The 20,934-nt window shown below is 37.0% G+C and overlaps 1 protein-coding gene and 1 non-coding gene across 2 annotated transcripts in view; both read right to left on the bottom strand.

The window, feature by feature from the left end:
• The window catches only part of LOC129003934 (fibrillin-2-like), a 165,924-nt gene extending 153,888 nt beyond the window's left edge, over positions 1 to 12,036 (bottom strand). The window contains exon 1 of the mRNA XM_054432279.1: positions 11,749 to 12,036. Coding sequence (XP_054288254.1) covers positions 11,749 to 11,858 — 110 coding nt within the window. The 5' untranslated portion in view covers positions 11,859 to 12,036. The remainder of the gene's footprint in view (positions 1 to 11,748) is intronic.
• An 8,250-nt stretch (positions 12,037 to 20,286) lies between these two features.
• On the bottom strand, positions 20,287 to 20,358 carry Trnah-gug (transfer RNA histidin (anticodon GUG)). The gene has a single exon. It is a non-coding gene; the product is annotated as a tRNA-His (tRNA).
• Between the last annotated feature and the right edge of the window lie 576 nt (positions 20,359 to 20,934).

The raw sequence follows: 20,934 nt of genomic DNA, 5'->3' as shown, positions 1-20,934 counted from the left end.
CTTCCGGAGGAGGACCCCCGGACCCCTCTTTGTTGCTGGGGGGTATTCCATACCCCCCGGTGTTTGCCCCCCCCCCCAAGGATTTGGTGAAATGACGCCACTGCTATATACCATGTATTATTGCAAAGTACAGTAGTTGAATTAGCTTATGCTGGCCTCGAAGATGATAGCCACAGCGCATGCGAAACTTCGGCCAGTCCGTCAGTTCAACCATAAATTAAAGGAGTTCAACGACGCGGCCTTTTCATGAAGACTAAGATTCGACATAAGGATTTTAATGTAATATCATTGACTTTATATCTACATTTTATATCTGTGTAGGTAAGTTATAAAGTCAATTATAATATGCTCTTGGTATGGGCCATACTGAATTTATCAATAAGAACTGTAGTTTCGTGCATACAGGACATTTCTAAAGGCAAAGTCGAGGGATGCCCAATAATAATGACTAATGACAAGAAATGAATTTCCCACCGGAAAATATAGCCAATGGCGCTGAAAAACTAAAAATTCAACACTGGCCTTCGTGTTTTGGTTGTTGTTACTTATCTAAATACCACCTTATCTTGATGATGAGTGTTGGGTGTTGGTGTGGTATATAAAGCTTTATAAATAGGGATGAACACACTTATTCGTTTACTTTACTAAAGTAAGTGACACAATGCTATAGCTACAGTTTCCCTATTTCCACTGTGCTAGTGACAATGTGCCAGTTGTGTGTTTATGGTAGGCGTGTGTGGCCGTTGCTGTTTCCGGTGCCGGTCCCGCCCGACACTCCCTGCACTGCTGCCAACCTCTGCTACCGTAAACTCTTATTGTCTCGTCATACAATAACAAATGGAACGCGGAACATCTCGATGTTAGGTGGTTGATTTCTTGAATTTCGAGGTCATGTTATAACCCACACCATACCGCGCTGTCAACCTGTACAACCGCAAACTCTTATCGTTTAGTCATATAGTAACAAATATAACGCGTTATCTCTACGTAGGTGGTGGATTTCTTGGATTTTTAGGTTCAACTCACCGACATTCTCTCCAGCGCTGCCAACCATGTTTACCACAAAACGTATTGACTCGTTATACAATAACAAATGGAACGCGCAAATGAAATACCTCGATGAGGTGGTTGATTAAAGATAGAGCTTGGAAGTTTTGTTTCAACTCGCCCGACCCGACACTATGTCAACCTTTCCTACCGCAAACTCTTGTCTCCGCACCCCACTGGACCAACAGGTAATATTATGATAGAGCTATCTAATTAATCGTTGTGTATACTGCGGTTTTTTTATGTTCGTATTGTGTTTGTTTTAATTTTGTTTTGACGAGTTGTAGGCTTTGGAAATGTTGTCTTCACAACGAAGTATGTTAGCTGCGCTGATCAATCTAAATAATCGTTGGACTATTTGAAATATGATTGTCTTAACGAAATAGTCATGGGGCTGAAAACATGAATTTCATTTTAAATCAGGGAAATACGAAAATGCAATGTATGAGTTTGTTGGGTTTATTAATAAATTTAAAACGTTGTTTTTATTGTACTCTAATCGAAAGTTATTTTATTTTTTCATTAGCACATAGTGCGCGTTTTACAAACTATACTTCTTTAAAAAGAAGCGCTCACAGCGTTTAAGTGAAGTGAGAAAAATTACCTTGAAAACGCCCTGCGTTGATATTGTTGCGGCGAAACGTCGGAGTGAGAAATTTTAGTCCGTTATTTTATTTTTACTTTTGTATTTTGTGTTTCTCAAAATTTACTAACATCTTGAGTATACAAATTTTACTTGATAGAAATTAGGCGACATTTTCTAAAAGTACATAGAGTACCGTAGATTAGTTTTGAGAAAACACTTGAAACTGCCTGCTCATTTCCTTTTACGTATTCCTCAATATTCTCAATTAACCTTGCATTTGTTAACATGGAATGATTCGTACACATGACTATGATTAGCGTACAATCTCATGTTTTTTTTTCTCTTATATTTTTGCTCTCCGTTACGCATCCAGATTAATTTCCACGGTTATGTGATGGCGCCAGCTCCTATTTAACCTCAACTCCACTATAGAGGAAGAGTAAGAGGAAGTAGATTGCAATGGTCCAGATGGTGATATGGCCTAGAGACCTCCGTGATAGCGTATCATGAACCTTGGCTTTAAACTGTCATGACTGACGCTCAATCGTTCAATGGGCTTCATTCAAACATTACTTCCCAGTTTACGTCGGTATAGAAGCTGGTATAGAATGAAACTCGTTTCATTTTTAAATAAAATAAAATCGTTGCGGATTAAATTTCACCGAAGGTTGACATTTTGTTGTACGATGCTAAGAAATTCTTTTTGATGGCCATTTTGCATTCTTGTTATTTCTTAATGATGCAACTTGTTACAGCATTTTTGCTCCTTGAAAGATTTAACAAATCAAAACAATAATTCAAAATGTTTAAATACAAACTAGTTCATTGGACTGCTGCTTATGAGTATTTCCAATTGTATGTAATATGCCATTCTTTTTCTGTTTGATTCCATCTTTTGTTTACCTTAGGAGGGATTCTCCGTATAGCCTTTGACTATTCACGGTAACTTATAACCTATCAATACCTTGTACTGTAGCAAGGAATCGATACTTTTTGCGACTGGGAGGGTGTAATAACTACGAACAATTCAGTTTGTTAATTATGGACCGATTCACTTTTTCCTATGATATTTAACTTGACAAAGATAAAACAGATTTTATTGCGATTTTGTATTATGTAATAATAAGTCGTACTGTACTTCAGTTAAGATTTGGTTCAAAATGTTGGCATATTCGCCAGAAATCAGCAAAGTACATCAGCACATTCTGAGGCTGTTCAACTGATATGTTCAATATTCCTAATCTAACCCAATTTAAACATGGTATTAACTACGACTTCAAAGTAGGAATGCAATGTCTACCTCACGTAGTAGGTACTGTATAGCTAAAGTCAAACGCATTAGTGAATCCCTAACAAACTGATTTTCCATCAAACGTTTAACATTTGGCTGTAATCAAGTGGAGGAGGCAATTGAGTCGAATTGGCTGCGGGCAATCACGATGATAGTTTTGGAGGTTAAGTATAAGGTGTAGTTATTGAATTGATTATCGGCAAAACTAGGCGGATGATTTCAGGTTCGCCCACTACTATAGCATAGCGGTATAAACAATACGGGACTGGACAAGGGCCGACGTGGGGAAATGTTTAGAGACTACTATATTATATGAGGCGTCGAGAGGCCAAGGGAGATATGTGACTTTTTAAAAAATGTTGTCATGGTAACGGGTTTTGTTAAAAAAGGGTAGAATTTCAACAAATAATTAACTTATATCCCTTGGCCTCCAAACTAAACACCTAAGAGTTGGAAGCCAAGGGGTATAAGTGAATTTATTTTTATTTTTATTTATTTTTTATGACCATGAAAAAAATACAATGACATTTTTTAAAAAGTCACATATCTCCCTTGGCCTCTCGACGCCTCATATGTAGATATATTATGGTGATCTGTTTTCACAAAGGTCAGTGGCACGAACCAAACCACCGTCAGGGCGTGATAATCTACTCGTAAAATAAAAATATTACTGTATGTATTTTATCTAGATATGCTTCCACGGTCACGGAAGATTACCAATATGGTCTTCGGAAATAGTGAAATGTATGTATTTTACCATTGACTATAGGTCGTATATATAGTCAATGATTTTACACAAAAATTTAAATATTGTCAAAATTTAAAGGGATCGAAACTTACTTCAAATTATATCAAAGTACCTTGTTCTCATCAGCACAAAGAACAAATTATTTTTAAATTGTATTATAAAAAGAATGAACAGTCAAAATTAGCACACTCTAAGCGGCGCTCATTTCATGTTCTATTTAAGTAAAAAGCTGAATGATACTTGGCTACTTGGTCGATATAAATAGGATGTGTTTTTCAGTATACATAATCAAAGGTAATATGCAGGAACATGCAGCATTATGTTTTCGTATAAAAAAAAACTAAAGCCTTATATTTTTATGCATGTTATCACTGAAAGATGAAATAGGTACACGTTTTGATACATTTAAGGAACTTATCAGCAGAGTTATTATCTTTATGATTTACCCTTCTGTTTTACCCTAGTTTTGATGGTCCAAACCCTGGCATATATTTAGCAATATTCAGTAAAATAGTGAACTACAGTACTGTACTACGCTGTGATTGTGATTTACAAGGTTTACTCTACACACGCAGGTTGGCCCCGTTTCTTCATCGCTGGGGATTACAATGTGTTTGCCCGACTTAAGATTGTTGCGACACACAACAGGGTTTGCTGGAACTAAATTAAACATCGCTCCGTTTTTTCTCCTTTTAAAAGGGAATGCAGTAATACATATATGTGGTTACTTAAAAAGCCGATAATTTAAACAACGTCGAGGATTCAATTGTTTTCTTTATTAATTTGTCAGAAACGTCCTTATTATCATTACCGGTATCGTTAATAATAATAATAATTACAGACCAACCGCAAGCCGCAGGTCCATCTGACATAGTTTACTTCATCGAACTCTAACCTCGCCAGATTTTACATTTTACAGGAGAATGAAGAGTGTACTTCCTACTTGAACTCCTTAAGGACAATTGTCTAATGTAGGCCTACACACCCGTGAGTGTTCTAGTGTATTATGTAAATACCTCAGGCACGCGCTAGCCACAAACATTGCGGTCACTCTGGAGTTATCTTAACTGCTGTCATATCACTTTCTTCCCCTCTCTTGTTACGCCTGTGAATGACTCTTCTAAAGTGTATGTTTAGATAAAGGCAGCTCATTTACCTGCTAAATTGGTTGTTTTAGTTTTTAAAAAGTTTTACATTACAACAGTAAACGGCACTGTTCATGTCATGCAGCTGAGTGGAGTGACGGACTACGAACCACTCAGTTAATGATTGCACGTTGTTGGCTCGTCCTCGTGGATTACCCGGTCTTCATAGTATAACCACAGAAAACGTACTTTATAGTAGTACGTTTTCTGTGGCATAACGTATAACGGTACATACAGAGTGCACGGTTCTTTATATATTGTTAGTTGAATTGAGCATAGAGCATTTAGAAAAAAAAACATCGTATTGTAAGAAACTGGTTTGCCCTACATAAACAGAGGGTTTTCCCTGAAGAGCGTTAAGTGGTAATCCTAATTTAAGGATGAATCTTATAATTATTATAAATGTGAAAGTTTGTGTGTTTGTTTGATCACTTCAATCACGCTTTAACTACTGGACGGATTTGGCTGAAATTTGGCATGATGACAGCTCACATTACCGTTTAACATATAGGCAAATTCTCATCTCAAAAATCCGTTCGGGCTCCGCCCCAGTGGCTCTGTAGTGTCACATATTAATCTTATGAGTATTCATATTCAAAGGGAATTAAAGAATTTAGTCAGCTGTTGGTTCTTAAAAAGTTGGTTCTATGATAAGCAAAAGCATTTAAAGTTATAAGATTTACCAACAGGGTGCAGCACTAAATTTTTTTTCATTTATGAAAACAGCAAATTTGAACTAAGCAGCAACAAAAAACTGTGAGACGCAATTAGAACTAACTGTCAAAGTAGGATTGTTTACAGCTATGTTTGTTTTAAATTTCATGAATATTTTGTGATATTTTGCGATTATTTTATAATTTATTCTTCTCTATAGTTTAGGTGAAGTGGTAGAACATTATGGCTATGGTAGATGCGTAATACTATAAAATACTGTAAATTTAAAGAAGCAAATTTTATCAAACTGTGTCCTCTCTCAATGCAAACGCAAAGCTTGAGTATAACTGCAATAAGCATTTTATGCTTATATCCCAACCCCGTACGAAGGACGGGTGCCCTGCTAGTGATTAAATATTTTACTCTAAAAACCAACTTTATTCAGTTAAATAGTGTGCGTACTAGCTTTATCTCAATCTGAATCTGAAACCAGAATTAAGATCTGGACTTCTGGCTTAGCTTCACGAATTGGCATTTTTTTATTTATTTATTTATTCTACATATGATCTAGTACCGTATTTCTTTCTCTCTGGATTAGTAGATCTTATGTTTCTTTTGCTCTTGTCAATCCAAAAGCGTCCCTTTCAACTCAGGAATTAAGTAGCATATTGTGCCATTTTCATTATAATAGAGTATTCCTTTGTCACTTCAAAAGTATGCGTGGTTCACAATTCGTTTCTGCTAACACAAACAAAATTCTTTTGGCCTTTTCTGTTATTCAAATTTCAGATATGGGATACATTTTATAATAGCGGGTCAATTTTCATCACTAATCGCCACTATTGATTTAATACGAGGGGCAAATCATGAAGATCTCACGGACTGACAGTGACAGAAAACCCGCTATTATTGATATAATACGCAAGAGTCGACACAAGTACTGGGTACTCGTATACTGTACTGGGGTTACCAACTTGAATCATCTTTGGCCAGAGAAGCCCTACATATGCTTCATTATCTTGTTCACTTTGATTAAACTGTGCCCCAACTGCGACCACTCAAAACAATCACCTCACTCAAACTTGACCATAAAACACCGAAGAGCTTCAATTCCCACAGCGAGAGCGAGATGGAGATGGAGTTGCACGCGCGCCGTACAGGGGGTCCCGTTGCGTAATCATGTGTGTTAGTGTGAGAGTCGACAACATGTGTACCATTAACAACCGGCCCTCATAGATAGGAATTAACTTATTGCTGTGACTCTATAGGCTGCATTAACTGCTGGCCGGCTAACAGGCGTCACAAGTACAGTATGGACCCATAACACGAGCCTGCATGTGTGTGTGCCCACAAGAGACTTACACTTACACACACTACATCACTATCCTCAACCAGCGTTCCATGACTAACGTGGCTCCAGAGATTATGATTTATATCTCCGATTAGTCAAACTCTTCAAAATGAGTGCTATACAGGATGAATTATCCTGACTAATGTGGACAAATTTTAATCCCTGGCGTTTGTATGCTTGGTTAGACGAAACTGGTTTGGAAAAACCGAACATGAAATTCGTAGATAGAAAGATACGTCAGCAACAAAACCACTTAAAAACAAACTGAAAAAAAACTATGGCATTATAAATCACCCTTTTCATAAATGGGGATGCATAGGACGCGATCAATATCAACCGCTAACGATTCTGGAAACCAAAGTAAAGGGTACCCTGAAATTCTGAGATGTGAGATGGACATTCTTATTCTGATTGGGTCTAAACAGTTGTAGACGTGTAAACAGTTGTAGTTAAATTTAATTGCAAACTACGGATAAACTCAGTTGCTTATTATGTTATCTTCATTAGTATTAGCAACGTTTATTCCTTCTCTGACCATTGTGGTAAAATAGAAGCGATTACGAATGTAATGAAGAATCTAATAATGAATAGCTTAAGACTTAATTATAGTTAGTTAACTTGTCTTACTACAAATTATCTGCAAGAATGTAAAGTAAATATTCATACGGTTGATAAACACAAGGACTAGAGAATCATCGTATTCAAGGCCAATAATAGAACTTATTCAAGGTAAGCAGGCATCATATTGCGTGTGGATCTCATTACCAGGCCAGCAACCAGTTAGACTCAAACGACTGTTTAAATTTAAAATATGCATTCAGAAGAAGGAATTGAGACATTGCTACGTAAAACGTAGCCTACACGAGAACATAGAATGATTCTCACTCAACATAGTCCTTCCTGATGACTCTACACACCTTACAAACGACCGTCGCTGCACTCTGGAGAGATGGAGACATTGCAATGTGCAACGTAGTCTTCACGAGGACATAGAATGCTTCTCACTCAACATAGTCCTTCCTGATGACTCTACACACCTTACAAACGACCGTCGCTGCACTCTGGAGAGATGGAGACATTGCAATGTGCAACGTAGTCTTCACGAGGACATAGAATGCTTCTCACTCAACATAGTCCTTCCTGATGACTCTACACACCTTACAAACGACCGTCGCTGCACTCTGGAGAGATGGAGACATTGCAATGTGCAACGTAGTCTTCACGAGGACATAGAATGCTTCTCACTCAACATAGTCCTTCCTGATGACTCTACACACCTTACAAACGACCGTCGCTGCACTCTGGAGAGATGGAGACATTGCAATGTGCAACGTAGTCTTCACGAGGACATAGAATGCTTCTCACTCAACGTAGTCCTTCCTGATGACTCTACACACCTTACAAACGACCGTCGCTGCACTCTGGAGAGATGGAGACATTGCAATGTGCAACGTAGTCTTCACGAGGACATAGAATGCCTCTTACTCAACGTGATCCTTCCTGATGACTCTACACACCTTACAAACGACCGTCGCTGCTCTCTGGAGAGATGGAGACATTGCAATGTGCAACGTAGTCTTCACGATGACATAGAATGCCTCTTACTCAACGTGATCCTTCCTGATGACTCTACACACCTTACAAACGACCGTCGCTGCTCTCTGGAGAGATGGAGACATTGCAATGTGCAACGTAGTCTTCACGAGGACATAGAATGATTCTCACTCAACATAGTCCTTCCTGATGACTCTACACACCTTACAAACGACCGTCGCTGCTCTCTGGAGAGATGGAGACATTGCAATGTGCAACGTAGTCTTCACGAGGACATAGAATGATTCTCACTCAACATAGTCCTTCCTGATGACTCTACACACCTTACAAACGACAGTCCTGCACTCTGGAGGGATGGAGACATTGCAATGTCACGTGAGGATAATAGGACCAATCAGTGAGTGCTGCGGTTAGCATACGAATGCCGGTGTTTAGCGTAATGAGCTGGCTGTATAGCGTACATTAGCATAGAAGAGGCAACAGGTACGGGTCCAGTTTGACGTTTACCGATCCATTTACAGTATAGTTCGTGAAGACTTAACTTTTTGCTTATTTTTCCCGTAGATTTTGTATTTCTGTCCGTTTGGCAGCGTATGAGTAATTTACTAAAATAGACACAACGTATGTCTGAACGTCATATTTTTACCTTTATTTAATTGGAAAACCCGATTTGGAAATAAAGGAGAATGTTCATGGTAGCTTATTTCTACATTGCGGAAGGGTTCACTGCAATGTTTATACCCAAGTTAGTCAATGATAATATTATGTAGGTCTAATCTTATTTCAAAAACATTTTCATTATACTGTAGTGTAGTAGTTTTAACATTGTATAAGATATTTCAATTTTAAAATATACTCACAATCACAATGATTTTCATTTGATATTAACTCGTATATGCAATTTCTTGTACCTGTAATCTGTACTTTCGGAACAGAGTGATCTTTGCAGATTATCTTAAATTTTGTACAGGAAATAATTAATTTATTATTTACTAATTTAATTGACTTATTCATGTAGAATATTATAACTTGTATTTTTCAGAGCTCGCAACCAATGCAGATTGACCAGCTTTGCAGTAGATAATTTAATCATTAAAAAAACTTCAACACAAAACTTCAAAAACGTCAAATTTACACTTTAATAGGTAAAATATTCTGGTATCCAGGCCTATAGATCTCACTAATCTTACCTCTAACCACATGTGAAACCACTCGGCGGGTGGTTATAAAACACTCGATATTTCCTGCTAATATACTCAACAATATTTTGGATCGCCCAATCCCTAAAAAATCTCTTAATGCATAATTTAGCTAACCTCCTTTGGCAGCCCACGTTCATACACTTTTTTGCACTTGTTCTGCCCAACTGGTTCATATAGTTGTATAGTACGAGGTCAGGGGCTAGTTTACGCATTCCTATCCTATCTAATATTTACCAGTTAATGCCCACCCACTTGACGCATGTAGGCGAGCATCCGCTCCTGTATCTACTCGGTTTACGATCAGTTTATCGGCAAACAATTAGCAATTACAATGAGACGCGACCTTGGTTGGACCAGTTTGATCACAAGAGTAAAAACTTGATTGCTTTGCAAATTTCAATTTTCCAGATTGATTACGTTCAGCTGATGAACAGGTTTGAGTACTGAGCTAGAGGAAAAAGTGACGCGTAACTGAGGAAAAGTTCCTTATTGAACTGTATCATCGTCTTGTAAATTGTGAAACAATATGGCTGAGATAAATGCATTTGGAATACTTCAGTAGTTTTTATACCACTCGTATTTATTATTAATCGTAATCGATAACGATTGGGGGAGCGAGCTGATCTAGTGGTTAGAGCGCGGGACTCCGATTCCAGGGGTCCCGGGTTCAAATCCTGCCAAATAACCAATGGATTTTATCTAAGTGATAATGCCGTAACCCCTAGGTCTAGCCTGAAGTACTGTAATGTGAAAAACGATTCCGGGCTCGTGCCTAGCGTCCTAGGGGGAAAATCGATAACGATTAATTTTGTTTGTAGGTTAACCTATGTCTAAGCTATCATCATATAGGATGAAGATTCAACCACGTAATTTAAACCTTGGTTTCAAAAATTATAGTATTAGTATATATTTAAAAAATTATGTTTCGGATAATGTAGATGCTTAAGAAATTGACACATTCGTTAACACACTAAACCTACGGTTTACATAGAAACTGCAGTTTTTCAAAGTTATTGATATACTATCGACTTCTTAGTACAACAATTTCAATCAAAACGGGGTCCCATCACTTTTAAACCCGTTAGATTTAAAAGGTGGATTGTTTTTTTCTAGTGGGGCCTTGATTAGTCAGACATATAGTCAAAGAAATGCTAATTGAAGTCTTAATTAATTTTATCATTAATGTAATTTTATGTTTTGTTTTTTTACAATTCAGGCATTTTTATGAAAACAGATGATCAAACGGACGCTGAATTTTTTCTCAATAATCCTATTGATAATTCAGCTATTTACGTAGGAAGGAATATGATATTGCGACACACTTTTACCATTTCCTTTACTGTTATTCCAAACACGATGACAATTTTGACAATAAAATATAATTATTCTATTAACTTCTTTCTGCAGAGTATTTTGGCAAAGGGAATAATTATAGTTTTTTCTGCTAATATCTACAAATTGTAACTCATAAGAAATACTAGACAAGAAGATTAACTATAATATTGTTTAAGAAAGTTTAGCTCCACCAATCTCAGCCTCTTCCAATAGGAGACTACTGTTCAAGTAACTACCAACTATACCTATAACTATCATATTAGAATACGTATTACAATAATACGTAACCACTGTAACCATAACACGAGAATATGGATTATGTAATTAGAGAGTTAGTAAAATACTAAAACAATAATAAATAAATATAGAACAGATCAAAACATAAACTACCTACGTCTTACAACGGCAGAAACATCCTTAAAATAATCTTCAGCTGAATTACGAAAATGGCTAATCCGTGGGGGAGTATGGTTAGTTATTATTTAGCTAAACAAGTTCAGTACTAATTTTGTCACCAAGCACTGTGCTTTAGCCGAGTGCCAGCCACAAAACACCTCAAGAATGCATACACACATTTGATACATCTTTTTTACGTTCTATAACAAAACGTTAATATGTTAATGTTACCGATGACATTTCGAGGTTTTCCTTAATTCGAGGTGTTACTTTAAGGTCTGTAAACTTTGTGATGCCATGCTACTCTTTCACTATGAATAAATTTCCTTTATTTTAATACAAACCGCAATATAAACTTTCAAATAAACAAAGTAAACTGAAGTTGAATTGTTTGACACGTAAAATATTCTTTTCTAAAAGAACCAACGTCCGAACTTACCCTCCAACAGGGCCGGTGATCTGCGGTGGTGCCTCTGGTCTAGTGGCAGGATCTGGATCAGCAAAACCCCCAGCGACCAGGATAGCCAGGACTACGATGTTCACAGCCATTCTATACACGTCCTACACGACTGCTATCATTGTAACATCAATGTATTGTAACGAGTATACTACACACGAACAAAGTTGTTCCGGTTATGTAATATACATCGTTATAATCTTCGGGGGAAAATATAAAAAATACTAAAATTTATGGAAATCGTAAAAAATCAGTTAAGATGTTCGAGGCGATATGGAGATGCGAGCGCGGCGGAGTCGACGGCGCGAATGACCCGCGGCACGGCGGGAGAACAGAACAGCTGATCGGACGTTTCAACTAACCAGCTGACTGATAACAGTGTCATGTAGATGCGCGGCCACCCATAATCATCTCTATTTATATCCGGCTCTCCTGCAGTAAGAAAATATATGGCCACGTCAAAAAAATATGCAGGCACTTCATTGATTGTTAAAAAGATTAAATTCTAGTATTTGGGGTTTACGTTTTTGCAATTGTAAGTTTTAAATTTGATTGAACGGTTTTGATCTAATAAAATGTATGCAACTAAATAGATCGTTCAGTAAGTATCATAGGAAATTAAAATGAGTTCGGCCAAGCGGACCAAAACGTTAAATAGATTCTTGAATTTAATATGTCTACTTTGTGTTGTGAGAATAAGACTAAATTACCTGAATGTAGGCTTCAATTTTACTAAAATAAAGCAGTAAACATCCTTGGACTCCTCTAGATGTGTCTTTTGCGGGTTCGGATGATATTTCTCGTGAAAGCCCTTCGTCCTACAGGCTTTTAAAATGTCAGAGTCTGGCTGAATTCTGTTGTCAATCATCTGAAAATGTTGTTCAAAAGTTTATTGCGGAAATTTTCCATCACGATTGTAAAAAAACAATACACAACGTTTCGGGATCTGGAATTTGATCCCGTCCTGAGGTGAAAAAACTTAACTAACACATTACAACTAACAATACACAAACGCCCAACCTAAGTTGGAATACACTACAGAAGGTAGCAGTCAAAAATATGCACTGTAGCAGTGTAGCAGTGTATATTTTTGACTGCTACCTTCTGTAGTATATTCCAACTTAGGTTGGGCGTTTGTGTATTGTTAGTTGTAATGTGTTAGTTACGTTTTTTTCACCTGAGGAGGGGTCAGATTCCAGATACCGAAACGTTGTGTATTGTTTTTTTTTTACAATCGTGATGGAAAATGTCCGCAATAAACTTTTGAACAACATTAACTCACCATCACCAACGATGACTTCAAACAAAGCATCTGAAAATGTTATGTCTGAACTGTTGTGTCAAGTTTACATTTGTTTACATAAAAACAAATGGCCGTAATACAATTCTGTTTGGATCCATACGAAAATGGAATTATCTGTAGTTGGTTATGTTTCGGTGAATTCAAGTAAAATAGTGTAATGCTATTTTGTATAAAATATAAAAAAAGAAATTTACAGTACTTACGATGGATTTTGTGTTGTGATAGGGTTTAGTGTTTTCATGCCTCGAAGACCACGCAGTGCAAATGATAGGGATATGATGAGAAATAATCATTTTCACCCTTATCAACATATGACGGATTTTGAAGTGACAAAGTGACGCAGGCTGCTAGTACTCCCATAAGTTTCTTTGTTTTAATGTCTTAGCCTTGAAATTACTACTTGATACAATACAATGATATTCGTTAAAACTACCGTATCCTGTGGTAGCCGACTACAACCGAGGTGTAAAACAATTGTGTATGTCAAACAATACGAATATTTTTGGTTACTGAACATTTTCGAAACGCAAATTTACGCATGCTTTTGGACTAAAGTACGGTACTATAATTTACTGACATATTTTCTAATACTTTTATTATATTCACGTTATAGCTTAGCTAAATACAACTATATTGCAATAACGTTTGTATATGTCCAGTAATGCTAATGTGCTATGCTTTCTTTTATTTACTTCTCATCCTTTTACCAGCTTTAAACTATTACGATCAAATAGAGGATCTACACACTGTTTCTTTTCCTTTGATGTTATAACCCAATAATAAAGCCCTCACGGCAATGTTAATGATGAAGTAAGATACAAATATTTACTCTACATGAGCACACTCCAGCCTTTAACCGGTCGTGAAACTCGCATCAAAACAGGCTTCAATTCCGGGAGGCAATCAGTATCTTAATGTTGAGTGACGGGCCCCTCCCCCTACTTGGATTCATTTAGACCGTGGAATGATCTAGGTGATCAATCTGTATTAGATCATTTAAATGCGGCATTTAAAAACTGATTGCGGCCTCTGATTGCTTCTTAAAATAATGATTTTTAGATAATTTTTACTTGGTGTTCCAGGATCAAACGAACGACCTTGTGAATGTTGGGTGGGAAATACAACCACCCAGATACTCATAGCTTGTTGTAGATAAACAGATAGATTTAACATGACGAGTTTCCGTTGGTCCGTTGCTCCAGCAGGTTCCCGACTCCCGACTCCCGGCGTGGACCGGTGGACCTGCACCTCCCACACTCCGCCTCTGCACTCTGCCGCTCGTTTCGCTCAACCGGTTTTGCACCATTCGATCCGCGTCATCAAATAGGCATTCTTACCTATCCCGCTTTATCCATTTCCTTTTTATCGCTAGAGTTTATTTGATTCGGTTTACGATTGAACAGAATGAGCGAATTGATTACCGAGTTGGCGGAGTTGGCCATGTCACCTGGCTTCCGCAAGCTGCAACTTGTGGGAACACAAATGTGGTAACGGGGTGTGGAACAATGTATAATGGATCGTGAATACTACAACAAGACTTCTGTACTGTAATGTCTCATCTCATTGTTAATATTATCACGTCATAAAAGTTGTCATATACCTTTGAAGAATTGTCGGTCTTTTTAATTATAACAAAAATAAAGGTTTCTCCCAAAAGAGTAAGAACAAATATTGTCAATTTACTGTACTGCACCCCATGAGTTATAAGCTTACTGCGCTACCTTTTGCAATGCGCTTATGGTACAAAATGTGCGGACGAAGACTTCTTTTGTTGATACAAAACAACTTTAGCACGAAGATCCAGGTGTTATTTTTGTTTTAAGGGAAATGGTTAATGCACGAACCCAGGCGGGAACTGTGTGGGACTTATAGCACTTACCTCGCATCGAAACATCACCTTCAAAACGTTATCCGCAGGTATCTTTGCAGAGGTGATCTGAAGGAAGCCTTCTAACGTTGTTTTCATACTGAAATAAGATCATGACTAATATAATAATTACCAAAATAACGCACCCTGCTTAAAATACTCACCTTACCGTGTAAGATTCATACAAATATACACGATGATATCTGAAGTGACAGGTCTCACATCAGCTGAATTATGGTGTGGTCACTCCCCACCCTCGGGGGAATAAGACCCTTCCTTTTCTTTCATGATGTTTTAGTGGGTGATGAGCTGTTAGTGGGTGATCACAACTGTTCTGGGGCTCGGTCTTCTCCAGCCTAGCAGAACACACACCTCGGCCTTCGCGACTAACTCATCCAGGAGGTCCAGCATTGCCTCACGCTGTAATGGTTGTACAGTAATAACAATGCGTGACGTGATAGATCTGGTATTCAGTGACAGTACTTGTGTTTTGACAGTTCACTTAGCATAACAAGGCCCGGGTCTCCAAAATGATGGGAGCGCCGCTGCGGACCCTCAAAACTAGGAATACCGACGGGGACATGTCATCGTTCAAGGTAGAGCTACTTGTAAAACTAGTGGTTTTGGAAATAGTAACAATTGTTTTTCTTTCGCTAGACAACGTTTCGGAAACGAAATATGTTGTTTCATTATTCGTTCGTGACTTTTCTATTGGAAATTAGGTAAGGTGACATACCAGTGTCTCAGGTAATCTGCTAGGAAAACCCGTCTCATTAATCTTAATATAGGCTATTAAAAACTTTTGCAAAACTTATGCTAGCTAGCCTGACCATACTACTGGTCACCGAATTGCACGCGGTTGGTACCAAATGAAAGGTTATCGGTCCTATATGTGCAGGTTTTATTTGTATTTTGTAAATATTTATGTTAATTGGGTCAAAAATGGAAATAAACTTTTCTTATGGAGATTTAACATGGGTCGAAATGTTTAAGCTTTCGACAGCCACCCTGACCATACTATTAGACCGATTTACACGCGGGTTGTACCAAAAGGAAGGTTATCGGTCTTAAATGTGCAGGTTTTATTTTTATTTTGAAAATATTTATGTTAATTGGGTCAAATATGTAAATTCAACTTGTCTTATGGAGATTTAACATGGGACTAATTCTATATATTAACTAGCTGACCCGGCGAACTTCGTATCGCCTAAGTTATAGGTTTCCCCTAAGACAGACCGATGCAAAGAAAGTACCGTTACGTTTAATTTTCAAGATGATCTCGTTCGCATCGCTCAATCACGTCCTGGTTGAAGTTCGTTCGCTACGCTCACTCACCTTTGGGTTGGAGCTCGTTCGCTACGCTCACTCACCTTTAGGTTGGAGCTCGTTCGCTGCGCTCACTTGCCTTCAGGTTAGCTCGTTCGCTACGCTAACTCGCCTCCAGGTTGAAGTTCGTTCGCTACGCTCACTCACCTTTTGGTTGCAAATTAGCTGTTGTCATAAATGTAAAAGAAATAATAGTGCTGCACCCTGTTGGTAATCCTTGTAACTTTAATGCTATTAAACATCATAGAACAGAACCAACTTGTTTAATTGAAACAGCTGTTAAGATTCATTAATTCCATTTCTCATAAGGTTAACATGGGAAACTCCAGAGCCACTGGGGCGGAGCCCTTTTAAGAATTTCGAAACGGGAAATAGTTTACGTCCGATTCGCATACCTACAGAATTTACACACCAAATTTCATAACGATCGGTGAAGTCGTTCCGGAGGAGTTTGCAGACAAACACTGTGACACGAGAATTTTATATATTAGAAGAAAGATATGCAAGCATGTTTCTTTAAAACCTTTTTTCTCAGCTTGTGTGCATCGCAGGTAAATCTACTGTATGCATACTGTTAGAAAGATATTTGCTCGTAGATGTGTAGAATCAAAAATAAGGTTCAAAATTAACATGGGCCTTATGGGTTGCCATGTTGGTGACGAAATAACAACAAAATATAAACAGAAAATCAAATAAATGGAAGAAATTACAATCACATGTCTTATTTACAGCGTGGAGTGAAAATAGAGAAGTTTGCACTATACATCTTTTGATCGAGTTTTCGACCACGGGGCGAGCTCTAGTATATACTTATTTTTAATAGTTATTTGCGTAACTAGTGGGCGACTTAAGTGCACGAAAACTACTTTGCAGCAAAAGTAAGGAGATGCAGCAATTAGCTACTTTCTGTGCTATAATCAGTGCAAGGAAGGCCACTTGTCAGGTGACTGTATGAAAAAGAAGGTTCTTATATATATCTTAAAGGTGAAATTGAAGCTTTATTAAACCATAACCACAGACAATATTCCATTGTCTGTGCCATAACTGTATAACAATTTCGGATAGAACTATGGCGTCTTTACGGTCCTTTTCCCATAACCTACAAAACTATTAGTTAGATTCATAACAATTCAATGACAAAATTGCACAAATTCTGGACTGCCATTCGTCAACTTTGGATACTTAAAGTAGACTTCTCAAACCCCATTGTAAAATCTGAACCATTAACCCGACGTATATCCATCCATGTCTTCATGTCGGAGAATGCAATGGTCAAAGTTTTTATCCTATTGTACAGTAATTTTCACATTACATTATTTGCTATACAATTTACCCGTTGGTATTAATGCCACAGAACAGGAAATGCAATACTTTCCAACTATAACGTTGTATTTGTTATAACAATGATAAAGTCTTAGAATTGGGATTTGTTGAGGTAACAATTAATTCTACTAATACAGACTTCCTCTACAAAACAGGACAGAGATATAACTTAATGCATTCAGCTGACACCAAATGTTGATAAATCAAGAGAATGTTTAATGTGTACCATTAAACAACAAATTACCAAACTATTGGTTCTCATGCGAGAAATTAAGATCACAATTTGTTACGAACAGGTAAAATTGTCGTACGAGGAAAATTCAACACACTAAATACATGACGTGGAATTATTGCAAACTCGTTAGCAGCCTCGGCGTGAGAACTGAAACCTTGCTGAGTTCGTACAAACTGCCATGTTCACATTTATCATAATATATCTTTGGTTGTTTGGTAAATGGTGGGGGATAACTAGTAGGAACAACCAAATAAGTGGTTTGGCTGCGTTAGCTCTCTTTTAGATTCAAGTTTGTTTGCTAAAAGCATAGATTACTCCTTTTATCTATGCTAGAAGTATGTCGGTACGTAGGAGGATTAAACGTCGGTACACTTTTTTTTCAAATTCGGTACTGATAGGCCTACCGACCGGTTCCTGACCAAAATCGAATCTCGGTTCTTGGTACCGGCATTCGGTCTTTAAATCTTTAACAGTACAGTATGAAAGAATCGTTGCCATCTTTTGCAACATATGCATGTTGTAAAAATGTTGTTACATTCAAATTTTAGTCTAATTAACTGTGTGATTTATGGGCGTATTTGTGAGTATTACTATATTGGAATTTAGAGTAGTGTAGTTCAGAGTATTTGGATAGGGATCCTTATGTAGGGTATTTTCTGCGGGGAACAGTCCAACACGTTGTTCTTTATAACTACTATTGTGATACATGGTCATAGCTTATGGTACATAGTCATAGTCAATTGATCCTACATAAAACTTTCCCGCACTCATTTAATTTTTTCGCATTAATTTTACTTTTCCACACTCCGGTATTTAAACCAAACAACACAATATTGTGTATGTATTCGTCGCGTAACAATACGTGTACCGTACGCTAGAAAACAAATTGGCAACACTTTTAAAATCGATCGGCTGGTACAGTGTTTATTTTGTCGTTTAACGCTTAATCTATAACCTGTTGTTGTTAACATAAACATCACACGCCAAAAATTACATTCGGATTTTGATTAATTATTTTGTAAAACTTCATTTAGACTTTTATTTGTAAATTTTTTAAACAATTTAATTTAGGTTTTGATTTTTTTGCAATGAGTCAATTTAATTTACATTCTGATTTGATGTGAAACAGCAAAATTAAGGTTCACCTGTATACAGCCATTGATTAAAGGAGTCCTTTAATATATGATACAACGCATATATATATCATATTAACAATTATTTTTATACTTAATAGTAACTGTAGGAAAAGTGTAATTAACACGAGCGCAAAATGTCTTTGATGTTCTCGAGAAACTTTCCTAACTCGCCTGCGGCTCGTGCATAAAGACCGGCATAAAGATCTATCTCAAGTGCAGCAAAAGTACCACTTTAGCGTAGTAGCTACACAAATGGCTATTGTCAAATAACGTTGCAATAAGATGAAAAATATAGTTCATAACACGGGTAAAAAGTGTCTTTTCAACCATAGCTCCTCTTTTTCTTGAGCAGGTAATTTGTAATTAAAGCACAGTAACAGATAATAATGTTTGCAAATTCAAATTAAGCGGTAGTGTTGGCTTGTTGAAAACTTAATAATAACATTGACTATTGGATACTGTGCAATAAAACGTAAATAAAATAAATACACTAATATTTGAGATTCCCACTTGTTGAAAGGTCGGTAACATAGATTAAAGGGGAAGGAGCAAGTTCCCGGAATGGCCTCATGGCATCGCCAGCGTCGTTCACTTCACTGCGCTCTGGCAGAAAATAAACTAATTTTTATCGTCAGATTCTCTGCTCACTCATCTCTTTTCGGGTTTTTAATCGATATAGTTTATATAAGTGTCTTCAGAATATAATATGATGGAAATTCCTTTCATTCTGGTAAAACAAACCATCTAAAACTTTTTTATCGCTTATATAAAGTAAAAGGTACATTATTATTCAATAAAATGTTCTAAAATGTAAGTTCTACACTTTTCAGATTTCAATACAATGTTAAAATTTAAATATCTGTGTGACTGTTATCAGTATCACAGACAATAAATAGACCACGACAGACAGCTAACTATTATGGTCTATATTCTCTGTTATGAATCTTTCAAATATAATAACACAACAGATTGTTGAAAAAGCCTATCATTTATATTCTTTGAACCAGTTCCTGGTATTTTTATTTTTCATCATACACACGTCCACACGCGTATTTATTGATTTAAAACAACAATTAATATGCAAAAATAATTTTGAAAGTAGAAGTACCTAGTTCTCTTATTTTAACTAACTTTATAACATGCGCAGATTTTTTAGAAATAATCACTAATTAATTATTAATTAATTTACCACTCCATTTGCTGAATTTATGACTCATCCAAACATTTCTATACGACACTTCGGTCAATTCAATAAAATAGTTGGAAAAACTATTCAGTAACCCCCTTTAAAAAATGTTTGTGGGATGACGTGTCGAGCAAAATTTATCAGTGCCGTGACCAGGATTCGAACCTGGGTTATTGCGGCCACAACGCAATGTCCTAACCACTAGACGATCACGGCTAAGCTGATATGGCTGGGCGGCCAAATATAGTGTTATTTGAGCTAAACTGCAAAAGCAAGACCAACACGACGAAAGATGCAATTTCAGGATTTAGTTTTGTGATGAGTCTGGTGATAAAAAAAATAGATGGCGAAAGGCCTAGTAAAATTTAAAAAATCATAAATATTGGTGATGTGTTTATTAAATTGTATAAATCTATCTCCAGTATCTATATACGTAATTACGCGATTCTTGATTCTTTGTGTCAAAAATTGTAGGCGTCTGGTAATTTGTAGAAAGACGGGAGAGTGCTCAAATTAAAGGTCTTTATTCAGTGACGGAGGCGGTTAAAATTTTTATTTTCTCATAGTTTTAGTAAACAAATTTGATAAATTAAACAAAAGATTCTCCATCTATATAATTAATACGCGAACACGAAGTTTGTCGGTTGAAGTCCTCCGCCATTTATTAACCGATGTTATCCATTGACGTCTCATTGGAAAGAGCGTGTTGTGTAGATTTGCAAACTGGCCTTACATTTTTGAAAAAGTCCCTTGGGCTCTGCTCCAGTGGCATTGAAAGTTACCATGTTATCC

This window comes from Macrosteles quadrilineatus, unplaced genomic scaffold (genome assembly GCF_028750875.1).
Source record: "Macrosteles quadrilineatus isolate MER2022 unplaced genomic scaffold, UCM_ALF_1.0 Scaffold_9__3_contigs__length_116548681, whole genome shotgun sequence".
Taxonomy (NCBI): domain Eukaryota; kingdom Metazoa; phylum Arthropoda; class Insecta; order Hemiptera; family Cicadellidae; genus Macrosteles; species Macrosteles quadrilineatus.
This window is presented reverse-complemented; position numbering and strand designations above follow the sequence as displayed.